Below are 12,840 nucleotides of genomic sequence, written 5' to 3'. Positions count from 1 at the left end.
TGCCATAGTTAAAACATGAACCAAAATGAAATTTCCATAATCTTCACCGTGTCAGTGTTAAATTGTAGACAAATGACAGCCTGATTGTGTACTGTATATTTCAGGTTGATTTCTTGGCTCTGGAGATGCGTAAGGGAAAGGTGTATTTCCTTTGGGACGTGGGTTCAGGTGTGGGACGGGTGGAATATCCCCATCTCACCATCAATGACGGGAACTGGCATAGAATAGAAGCTTCTCGGTAAGAATTGGGCATACTGTGTGTTTACTCTATCACTGGCGCATGCTGTATAATCATCCCATTATTTTATTTTGATGCTTACAGTATATTTAGCAACAGTACAAACAACCTCATGATTCTTTTCAAAGCAGCATATGTGTATCTATTCATGTACGTACGCAAACTGGATTCAACATAGCAATACGGAACTTATCACAGCAAATATCAAAAGACCTAACGAGCCGATAAATCCCCATGTTACCCTTTTGTCACAGAAATAGAGACATGGAATGATTCAATCCATCTTTTAGATGAAAGAAAAGCACATATGGATATATTTTAAGATTCCTGTGGTTGGGAACTCCAGATAAGACATATTCAAAGTTAAAAACAGAAACAGATAGTGGTAAGAAAGTACAACATTGAAAAATATTTTAGCAATACCAATTAAAAATGTGCAAATGATATCCTATTTGCACCATTGTAAGTAATTTGATTGCACAGCTACCATTATATGTACAACCCCAATTCCAATGAAGTTGGGCCGTTGTGTTAAACATAATTAAAAACAGAACACAATTATTTGCAAATCATGTCCAACTTATATTTAATTGAACACACTACAAAGACAAGATATTTAAAATGATGAACTTTATTGTTTTTAGCAAATAATCATTAACTTAGAATTTTATGGCTGCAACACGTTCCAAAAAAGCTGGGACAGGTGGCAAAAAAGACTGAGAAAGTTGAGGAATGCTCATCAAACACCTGTTTGGAACATCCCACAGGTGAACAGGCTAATTGGGAACAGGTGGGTGCCATGATTCGGTATAAAAGGAGCATTCCTGAATTGCTCAGTCATTCACAAGCAAAGATGGGGCGAGGTTCACCTCTTTGTGAACAAGTGCGTGAGAAATTAGTCAAACAGTTTAAGGACAATGTTCCTAAATGTACAATTGCAAGGAATTTAGGGATTTCATCATCTACGGTCCATAATATCATCAAAAGGTTCAGAGAATCTGGAGAAATCACTGCATGTAAGCGGCAAGACCGAAAATCAACATTGAATGCCCGTGACCTTCGATCCTTCAGGTGGCACTGCATCAAAAACCGACATCAATGTGTAAAGGATATTACCACATGGGTTCAGGAACACTTCAGAAAACCAATGTCAGTACATACAGTTTGGCGCTACATCCGTAAGTGCAACTTGAAACTCTACTATGCAACGCAAAAGCCATGTATCAACAACACCCAGAAATGCCGCCGGCTTCTCTGGGCCCGAGCTCATCTAAGATGGACTGATGCAAAGTGGAAAAGTGTTGTGTGGTCTGACGAGTCCACATTTCAAATTGTTTTTGGAAATTGTGGATGTCGTGTCCTCCGGGCCAAAGAAGAAAAGAACCATCCGGACTGTTATGGACGCAAAGTCCAAAAGCCAGCGTCTGTGATAGTATGGGGCTGTGTTAGTGCCAATGCCATGGGTAACTTACACATCTGTGAAGGCACCATTACTGCTGAAAGGTACATACAAGTTTTGGAGAAACATATGCTGCCATCCAAGCAATGTCTTTTTCATGGACGGCCATGTTTATTTCAGCAAGACAATGCAAGACATTCTGCACATGTTACAACAGCGTGGCTTCACAGTAAAAGAGTGCGGGTACTAGACTGGCCTGCCTGCGGTCCAGACCTGTCTCCCATTGAAAATGTGTGGCGCATTATGAAGCGTAAAACACAACAACGGAGACACCAGACTGTTGAACAGCTGTAGCTGTACATCAAGCAAGAATGGGAAAGAATTCCACCTACAAAGCTTCAACAATTAGTGTCCTCAGTTCCCAAACGTTTATTGAATGTTGTTAAAAGAAAAGGTGATGTAACACAGTGGTAAACATGACCCTGTCCCAGCTTTTCTGGAACATGTTGCAGCCATAAAATTCTAAGTTAATGATTATTTGCTAAAAACAATAAAGTTTATCAGTTTGAACATTAAATATCTTGTCTTTGTAATATATTCAATTAAATATAGGTTGAACATGATTTGCAAATCATTGTATTCTGTTTTTATTTATGTTTAACATAATGTCGCAACTTCATTGGAATTTGGGTTGTACACTGAAGGAAATATAAGCTAAAATAAAAAAAAATATTGTACAAAAAGTATTACATCTTAATTAACTTAATATTTTGAAGCTATAGAACATTTTATTTGTTTGTGAAATTAAAATAGTGAAATGCAAACGTTTTCAATGAAATATTTGATTTTGTTTTCAATTGCAATATTTTCAGTATTGCATACTGTATCTCCCATCATTGTGCATCATTTTAAAAGAGTGCTATTATAGAGTACTATTCGTGTTACTGTAAAATCCAGTTCATAGTCCAATATTGTGTTTAACGTTCAGCACAATATCCTGCTTATTTCTTATGGGAACATGTTGAATGATGTCAATGACCTGATGACAACATTCGACTTGCCGAAAGACGCCAGGAATAGAAAAATAAATACGAACTCAGCGACCAAAGGACATCATTTCTTTAACGCAATTGGGGACACCACGTTGTTTCGCTTGGGAAATAAAGCATTTGCAGCCTTGTCAGCCTGCGGCTCTTACGTAACGCAGCATCATCTTGCGCACATGAAGACGCAGATAGCTGTGCGTGCGGGCTTTGACTTTAGATTTCCCAACTGTTGGGCACGATGAAACAACAAATTCAAGGTGGCAGATCAATTTCACCCTACATCTCAGAGGTCCCGCCTGCTACAAACCTGTCTCTGCAATCACTTCCTCTCATTCATCTTTTTACACTGCCAGTTCATAAAGGCTGATTTCATGTGACAGATCACGCGCAGTTGTAAATGTCCTCCAGGAAATGCTCACTGGCAAATAAAATTACCTCCTAATTTCTGTCTGTCTGCTCTCGTGTCTGCAGTAACGGATTGAATGGCACCATATTAGTGTACCCTCTAGAAGGTCCAAGGGCTGGTGTGGTGCCAACCCCAAGCAGCGCAAACTCACCCGTAACCTACACCATCCTCGACGTGGACCAGAACGCTTACCTGTTTGTCGGCGGAATACTCGGCACGATTAAGGTAACTTTCAATTATCTGTGCGATTAGAGTGACTTTAAAGTCTTATCTTTATCATAAGTGTTGTTTTTCTACCTTTTAGAAAGCAGATGCTGTGAGGACAACAACGTTCACAGGCTGCATGGGGGAAACTTTCCTGGATGGTAAACCGGTTGGACTTTGGAACTACAGGGACAGGCAGGGAGACTGTAAAGGCTGTGTTGTCAGGTATGCAAATACACATGAACAGAAATCATTGAAGACTCTGTAAAGTGAATTCGAACATCCATCCATCCATTTTCCATACCCCTTATCATTTTTGAAGATAATAGTAGAAAACATGCAAAGACTGAGTACTAAATGTAGTGTGTGAGATATACTATGCCATTAAAGGAGAAGGAAACCCACAAATGTTTTTTTTGCAAGAATACCTTGTATGTGCCGCCACTTATCAAAACACGGTGAAGGCAACCGCAACATACACGGGGAGTCTGCTAGCAACAGGTAAGCAGACTCGCTGTGAATGTTGCGGTTGCAGACATGATAGTTTGAAACTGGTTGGGCGTAAAGTACTGAAATCCATTACATTAATGCCTCCATTGCTACAAATGACATGCCCTAATTTCTTAGAGACAAAGTTTCAGACAGCCATTCAGATGGTGATATTAAACTGGATCTTTTTTTTTTTTTTTTTTTTACTGTTTGTTTGTTAGCCCCCAGACATCAAATGGTGAAGGGACTGTCCAGCTGGACGGGGAAGGCTACGCCGCAGTGGGACGACCCACAAGATGGAACCCAAATGTTTCGAGTGTTACATTCAAGTTCCGAACATTTGCCTCCGATGCACTGCTTATGTATCTGGCAACTGAAGATATGGTATATTGAAGCTGGATATGACAACATATGATCTCCAAAATGACCACTATACCTTTTTACGCTTAATTCAGTTTTACCCATATTTTGAGAACATATTTTTGACACAATATATTTCTACATTTTCACATAACAGTACCCTAACGCATCTTCTGTCTCCCTTTGCTTCCTATAGAAGGACTTTATGTCCTTGGAGCTAGCAGGGGGCAAGGTGAAGATGAACTTTGATCTGGGGTCAGGAGTTGGCAGCGCCATATCACCTAACCGTCAAAACGATGGACGCTGGAAGTCTCTCACTATGTCTCGAAACAAGAAGCAAGGTAAAATCAGCAACGGCAAATAGATGGACAGATTCACAGATCTTAACATTACACTATATACTGTAAAACTGCATGTGGCTACTGTTCCACTTCTGTTCCATGGCTGTTCATGTCTTTGTGAACTGTTTTTACAGCCACAGTTACCATCGTGGACATTGAAACCAGTGCTGAGGAGAAGATAGCGGCCGCATCTCTGGGTACGGCCACTGGGCTGAACCTCAAGGAGAAGCAGAGCATTTATTTTGGAGGCCTGCCCACCATTGGAAACTATAGGTAAGGTAGCGTCGCACTATGGGACCACATTATGATAGCTGAGGCCTGATATAGTTAGAGTGGAATCTCTAAGTTAGAACACATACTTTAATATTGTTATTAATAATATTCTTAACTGTCACACAATTAAAGTAAGCTAACCACTGCTATGGGTAAAAGATAACGCAAGAATCTTAACTTTATAGATAAATAACAAAGACGTAATGTACATACATAAGCATGAAATCATCACAGTCCAACTTGTCCGTGTGCCTCTACTGTATGTAAGCAACTTTTACTGTTTAATTGTATCAGTTATTTATTGTTAGGTTTGGTGTAACTATGCTGCAGCCCTCTTGGCCAAGAGTCCCTTGTAAAAAATATGTTGATCCCAGTAGGACTATCCTGCTGAAATTACTATATTTTGTTCTTTAAATCCTTAACATTCAACATTGGCTAATCAGGCCTCAGGTCTCACAAACAATTTAATCTGCCAATGGTTCAATTTAAGAGCAAATGTAAATGTATTAGTCCATGGTGAAAGACGTGTGATAATGTGCAAATGTTGTGTGTTTTCTTAACAGCATGAAATCCAGGTAAATGAATACAAATTCGCATTATACAGCAAGTGTAACTGTAAATTGCTCTCTGCATGAGGCTGGCCACACTGATGCTGAAGTGCCATTTACCCCACAATTGGTGCGTGCGTGCGTGCGTGCGTTTGTGCGTGTATGTGCGTGCGTGTGTGTTTGTCGGTCCTAAATGGCCGTTGCTCTTCCACACAGCAGCTGGAAATCACCTTTTCTGCTCTTTATACACCTAGATGTGTCATTTGTCCTTCCAGCAGCAACAATGTGGAGTTTGTGACAATTGTCATATTTTGCATTGTTATAATAATCAAACTGTTTTTTGGATGGGAACTTAAGAATGTTTACCAATTTCCAGTGTAAGAGCAAACACCAAATTCTGCTAAAGCAGTTACAAAAGGTGCATTAGGTTGTTGAAATGTTCCCATCAGCATAAACTGGGCTCAAATCCAAAGCAAATACATAAAGAGCTCTAATGAATCCCAATCTTTAATAACAAGGACAAATGCCATATTCTGATTATGCTCACTGTGATATCAGGTCAACACTGATCATACACTGCAAAGCGTTCAAGGCTGCAATAATGAAGACATGATCCCATTACATTAAACTTTTACGAGATTGGAAAGTCTGATGATTCTAATGTCTTTATAGGCCAGAGGTCATGCTGAAGCGTTATGTAGGCTGCCTTCGGGAGATTGAAGTATCCCGAACTCCCTATAATCTCCTCGGTAGCTCTGATTACACTGGGGTTACTAAAGGATGTAATGTAGAGGTAAGACTGCTCACTTCTTATTTAAAATCAGATTACATTTGAGATATCTTCTTGCAGTTAAATGCAATAACATTTGTAATTTTCAGATGTGGAATTGTCACTATAATTAATGTATTGGTGCCTGCGGAACATGTATGTTAATTAAGTTATTTGACAATGACTATGACTTAAAGCAACAATAAGTAAATAAGGTTCCCCCAAACTTAGTTTCTTTTTTGGAAGGGGGATTGGGGGGGGCTGTTTTAGGCTGTCAAGTTGGTTGTTGGTTAACATTGCTCATCAGGGGAAAAAAGGGACTGAAATGAAGTCAGAACAGCTTTGATAAATGAATTCTAATACAGATATGCCCTCTATGCTTGGTTTCCTACCTCATCAGGGTTTCTATTCACTAAAGGAATTTATTTACACTCGGGCAGCCACTGTCAATGTACAAAGGAGTTGAAAGCCCATGCTTGTGTGTGTTTACATTGGGGGGGATCTGGTTCCCTTCTCCTTACGTGTCCTTCTGTTTCCATGGTTGTCTACTTTGTTGCTTTGTGACTGTGAATGTTCTTAAACATTTGTCTAATGTGTATCACATTCTTTGATAGAACCTGTACACAGTCAGCTTCTCCAAGCCGGGATTTGTGGAGCTCGGTGGGCTTTCCCTGACGGTCGGCACTGAGATCAGCCTGTCTTTCAGCACCCTGGTAGACACTGGCACCCTGCTGTTAGCCGTGGGTGGGCCTCTGCCCCTCAGCCAACAGGTTAGCCGTACCTTTTTTATTCTTTTTTAAAACTTTTTTCCCCCTTCAATCAAGATTCAGCCACTTAAGTATGAAGAGATTAACTGTAGTGCAAGATTGTAAATCAAGGTGACACCTGAGGAGATTAGTGGAAATGTTGCCATAGCAGCAGTTTTATCAGAACTGGATAACTTATTGCTAAAAGTATTTGCTCAGGATTAAGGGTTCGTTTAAATTCAGGTTAGGGTTATTTCAAAAGATTATAGTTATAGTACACTCCCCTGTTATTGTTATTATTATTTATTAGATCTTTATTTGGAATGTTCATACAGGTAATCCACATCAAATATTTTGAAACTGGTTGGGTGTAAAATCCACATCAAATAAATTAGATGATAGAAATATGTCTTCCAAATTTGTTTGTTTTGGTAGGTGTACTTCCCCATCTGTCGGGGGCATATGAGTCCACAGAGAACATAATTACAGACTGTAGGTCAGAGTTCCTGTTATTTATTTTTATTTATAAAGCACAATACTGATCATTTCAGAGTAATTTTGTAGTTACTGTATGTGAAAATGTTTGACTTGTCTCTTTTTAACCAGATTATTTACCGTAATTTCTTGCGGATAATGTGCACCCATGTATAATACGCACCCCCAAAGTTGACCTCAAAATTTTGGAAAACCCTTCTACCTATCGATTTTCCTTCTACCCATTATTATCTGTATTTTTTTTGTTTTTTCAAATAATTATTCTGAAGTTAAGCACTTTATTTGAACACGTAATACTTTCGTTTTATTTACTTGCTTTTATTTTGAAAGTCACAGCTCTACTTTTATTGAGTAAATGAGTATACACAGTTGTGCTCATATGTTTGATTACCCAGGTAGAATTTGTAAGATGTGTACAATTATTTAAAGAAAAGAATGAAGTCCCAGGCAAAACACATTTAATTTTATTTTAATGGGATTCAAATTAAACTGTCAAGCATTTCAGAAAAGCATTATCATTACACAAACATAACCATAAATAAATTAATGATGGTTGTTGTTCAGTCATCAGTCATATTTAAAAAAAACAATATTTCACCATTTCTGCTTGGGTATGTAAACTTATGAGTCCAACTCTGCATATATGCAGTCACATGTACCCCTGTCATACTGGAATGAAAGTGTAGGCTACACCTTTTTCATTGCCTCTAGGTGGCGGTGGCATATTGGAATAAAAGTGTACACCTTTTTCGTAACCTCGAGTTGGCAGCATACATTTATAAAATGTGAAAGTTTTTTTTTCATTTTCCCCTATACTTAGTTTTTTTTTCATTTTCCCCTATACTTATGTATAATGTGCGGGGTGGGATTTTGCATTATACACGAGAAATTACAGTAATTACTTTCTTGGCATTGTCTACTTTTGCAATGAAATGACATCAAATACCTCTTTAAATAGAAATGTGTTTAAAAAGTCTTAAACAATGATAGTTTATGAATATGGATTAGGTTTTTTTATATATATACACATTTTAACTCTATTGTTGTAAAAAAAAAACATTCTCACAAAGTACCATTACACTGTGCTGGTCATAAGGCACACTGATATATTTATAATAGATTTTCATATACTGTAAAAGAGGTTTTAGGAAACTAAGCTATATTGTTCACCGCAGGTCCGTAACAAAAATGTCATCTCTAAGAGGAAACGCAGACAATCAGGAGAGGTGAGTTTATTACACACACACACGCACGTGCACACGCTTTCTCTAAGTGAATGCATAAGTGCATTTTAATGAGATTTGCATTTGTTGGCAAATGGACCATTTTTCTGAAACACGGGTTTGACATAGATGCCCATAAACATGCACACACATACACAGACACACACATGCACACACACACACGCACAAACACACACCACCTATTACAGTAAGTGTATGACTTCGCCATCATTGCAATCTCATTGCCTAATGAGGTTTCACTTGGGTTTCGACAGTGCTCATTATACTGTATGCGCACATGTGAATGTGCACCAAACAATCATAGTTTTACTTGTACGGTGAATTGTTTGTTTAGTGTGAACATATCGACTATAATTATAATTGTTGCTTATGTTTTCTAATATAGTAAATAAATAGTGGTGCTTAATGTGGGAGTATTATGTGCCCTGAAATAAAGTTGCTCATTAGAATATCGGGTCCCAGGACACAGGAAATATTATTTGCTTATATTGTTACATTATATGTATGACATTCTAAATATACAGTATATTAGATCATATTTTTGTATAATAAAAATCTAAACTTGTGCAATTGTGCTACTAAGCAGAACAGGAATGTCACTGTGAACATTGTGGGTGCATGTGTGATTCAGCTGACGTGAATGCAAAGTGTGCATGCGTGCGTGTGTACATGTGTGTGTGTGTGTGTGTGTGTGTGTGTGTATGTGTGTGTTCGAGAGTGAGCGAGTGTGTATGTGGTTTTGAGGACAAAGGGTTACCTCTGGTTTATCCATCATTACTGGTTGTTGGGTGCATAAATCTATTTTTACTAACAACGCTGAAAGGGACGGTGTGTGTGTTTGTATATGTGTGTGTGTGTGTGTGTGTAGGTGTGTGCGTGTATGTGTACGTGCGCATATCTGTGTGTGTGGAAAGGTTAAGCGAGGTTGAGAACACCATCAACTCAACTTGGCCCTGACTAATGGATGTGTATGAGAGGGACAGAGCAGTGGCAGCAGAGGAAAGAGAACACGAAACAAAAGATGGAGGGGATTTAGAGGTGAAAGTGATTCTTTTGAAGGGCACAACACAATTTGAAAAGAAAATACAGTATTGCATGAGAACGAAGGTTGGGTAGAGAAGAAAAACTAATTTTGGGAGGTGGCCAAAGAGAAAAGTGACAAAGTAAAGCAACGGAGAAGGTTGAGATACATTCAGAAACTGAGATGAAACTTTAAAATGTTACCTTAATTAAAACAACAGTGTCAGTTTCAATTATGGTGAAGCAGCCAAGACATGTCTCATATTGTGTCTGTGCACACTAAAAATAGTCAGACAGTAGTTATTTCCTGTTTACCACCATTGTTTTTGTACTTATCACACTTATTAAAAAGTAAAAATAATCGACATCAGGGTATCAGAATGTTCAGTACGTCCAGTACCTCACAAAAGACTGCTTTTGCCTACCTGATTAACTCACACTACTTTTCTTCCATTTTCCACTGTTGTTGTAGTGTTTATTTTCCCAGGAAATAATTGGCTCAAATGGACTCACGGTCGGCGGCACAGTCGCCAACTGGTTAGCACATCTTTCTCACAGTTCTGAGGACCGGGGTTCAAATACCGGCCCCAGCTGTGTGGAGTTTGCATGTTCTTGTGCCTGGGTGGGTTTTCTACGGTTTTCCTCTCACATCCCAAAAACATGCATGGTAGGTTTATTGAAGACTCTAAATTGCCCGTAGGTGTGAATGTGAGTGCTAATGGTTGTTTGTTTCTATGTGCCCTGCGATTGGCTAGCAACCAGTTCAGGGTGTACTCCGCCTCTCGCCCGAAAATAGCTGGGATAGGCTCCAGCACGCCCGCGACCCTAGTGAGGATAAGCGGTAAAGAAAATGGATGGATGGATGGATGGATTTCTAAAAGAAAATTACACTCAACAACTATAGGGGGAACCTTAGAGCAAAAGAAAAAAAATCCATACTGTTCCTTTGAGAGCCATATTATTCTTCAATAACAGTCCCATAAACAGGATCGGGAGGAAATTCAGTGTCATATTAAATAGGTATTGGCATATGATTATCAATCAATCAATTAAGTGATTGTTTATAATTCTGTTTGTCAAATGTGTAGATTCATTTTAGAATAATCTGAGGTAAATGGAGATTACTGCTTGCCTCTAACTAACATAGGCGAGGGTTGATTCAGTCTCAACTAGTTATCAGTCTGAAGGAGAATAATATTACGCCAGTTGTTTGTTCAAAGCATTAATTTTTTATTATTAAAACATTTTACTCATGATATGTATATTTGGATTAACATTGAATTGATTGATCATTAATTTTCTGAGTCAATTGAGCAAATGTCATCATCAATTGTCTATGCCTACTATTCACATTTTAAAGGCTGATACTAGTAATTCACTTACTGGATTTAATTGACGTCTCTGCTCTTTTTGTCATCATTTGTACATTTGTAACGATGTAAGTAAAAACTTTCTTCCTTTATAAATCTTGTAAAATCATGATTCTTATCGACATTTACAAAATTGTCGAAAGGCGCACCAGACACATGCTGCTACCAGGAATTTTAAACCAATACTCTGACACATTCTTATGTAGGCTTACATGAACTGTACAGCATTTTGTTACCGTTGTGGTTGTTATTGAATAAAGTTTAGTTGTGTTGAGTTCAAAAGCTGTTTGGAAGGTGTGATGTATGAAAGACAGCAGAGACTGTGCTTTCTTTCCTACAAATGTGGTTAGTGTGCAGGTTTCGTCAAGCATGTCAGTGTTTGACTTCACGCTTGTGTGTGTACGTGTTCTCCGCTCACTGTGCAAATCTATGCGTCAGTTCATGTGTAATAGTGTGAGTCTTTGTCTGAACGTGGGACAAGTGTGTGTGCGCGTGTGCGTGCAGGCAGCACAGCGAGAGGCATGTTGTAGCTACATCTCGGTTCAATTTGTCCCCCGACCTCAAATTGAAATTCCATTTTCAAGTGGTAAATTGTCTCCCACTTCGCCCTCTGGCACACAGTGAATTAAAATTCAAATGAGCCTGACCTTGCACCACTGCTCTCTACCACCTTTCTGTCTGTCTCTTTCTCATGCTCCCTTCATCTCTCGCTCTCTCTCTCTCGCTCGCTCTCTCTGGCTTGCTGTTTTGCTTTCTGCCCTCTCATCTCGTCCCCCTATTATCCTCTCCTCAGCGATCCTCTCATCTCTTGTTATCCTTTCCTCCCCAGTTTCTCCACTCCTCCTCCGCCTCCCCGGATTTCGCTTTATAAACCCACACTCATCGCCACTCTCCCCTTTTGCCTCTGCGCTCTTCAGCCCTCACGCCCCTCTACCTGCCCACTTGGTCCACATGCATTTTGCAGCCATTCTTCTCCTCTTGGCTTCTCCACAAAGGTCTAACGCACGTCGGCATTCAGCTGGACAAGTTGAATTTATGTTATGAATTAAATGGTTGTGGGTGCTTTGAGTCTGGCACAGTTAATTAGATTTTTTAATTTAAATTTTGATGTAGGTGGGCATTAGACTTTGACTTTTTTTTTTTTTCTAATTCAGATCTGCACACCAAAAAAAATTATTTTTGTTGCCATTGTCCCACCCCTCCTCAAAACTGGTTCTGTAGTTTATTCCTGCTAACTAAAAACAGGAATGAACCTGAACAAACTTAAAAGTTGTGCTGAGATATTATTATTCTTAGGAAGTGGCTGTAACGTGTAAGCAATCTTAAACAAATTGTCTCTTTAGTGTTGTGCTTTTTGTTGAAATTGATCCATTTCATCTTGATCACTATCTTGTGGTCCCCAGTGTATTGAATGCATGTGATATCATGGCCTAATGAAGTTCCTTCCGCCCTCTCTCCCTCAGCCCTTCCTTTCAGTGATGCTGAACAAAGGCTCCCTGGAGGTGTTGGTGTATACGGGCAGCCACAGTCTGCGTCGTGTCATCAGACGACCCGAGCAAGGCATCCTGAGTGATGGTAGAGAGCACTCGCTGCGTATCGAGAGATTACCTGGCAGGTTAGTGAGCCAAGGTGTTGCGTGTCTTCCCCAATCTGTTACGCTGTTTTTTTTTGTTGTTGTTGTTGTTTTTTGCTCACTTTGATATAAAATCACCATTTGCACAAAATTATTTGGACGACTTAGACCAATAAAGTTGATGAAGAATCGAGAGTCAGGGTTGAGTAAGTGGCCTTGATTAATCTTATTTTAGCTCTGTTACATATTTACACTGCCCCGGGATCCAGATCCAACCCCACCACATCAGTTTATGTGGCCCGTGACACCAAATCATGTG

General features: G+C 39.2%; 1 protein-coding gene across 5 annotated transcripts in view; it reads left to right on the top strand.

Annotated features, from left to right (window-relative positions):
• lama2 (laminin, alpha 2) overlaps positions 1-12,840 on the top strand; it is a 159,554-nt gene that overhangs the window by 134,364 nt on the left and 12,350 nt on the right. For 3 of the 5 annotated variants that reach the window (XM_061704862.1, XM_061704861.1, XM_061704859.1), the window contains exons 50-60: positions 105-238; positions 3,155-3,314; positions 3,394-3,518; positions 4,004-4,166; positions 4,339-4,483; positions 4,618-4,756; positions 5,320-5,331; positions 5,977-6,097; positions 6,688-6,843; positions 8,490-8,540; positions 12,412-12,563. In XM_061704862.1, coding sequence (XP_061560846.1) covers positions 105-238; positions 3,155-3,314; positions 3,394-3,518; positions 4,004-4,166; positions 4,339-4,483; positions 4,618-4,756; positions 5,320-5,331; positions 5,977-6,097; positions 6,688-6,843; positions 8,490-8,540; positions 12,412-12,563 — 1,358 coding nt within the window. The remainder of the gene's footprint in view (positions 1-104; positions 239-3,154; positions 3,315-3,393; positions 3,519-4,003; positions 4,167-4,338; positions 4,484-4,617; positions 4,757-5,319; positions 5,332-5,976; positions 6,098-6,687; positions 6,844-8,489; positions 8,541-12,411; positions 12,564-12,840) is intronic. The other 2 variants (XM_061704863.1, XM_061704860.1) reach the window with 1 other exon arrangement.

This window comes from Phycodurus eques, chromosome 18 (assembly GCF_024500275.1).
Source record: "Phycodurus eques isolate BA_2022a chromosome 18, UOR_Pequ_1.1, whole genome shotgun sequence".
Classification (NCBI taxonomy): Eukaryota; Metazoa; Chordata; class Actinopteri; order Syngnathiformes; family Syngnathidae; genus Phycodurus; species Phycodurus eques.
This window is presented reverse-complemented; position numbering and strand designations above follow the sequence as displayed.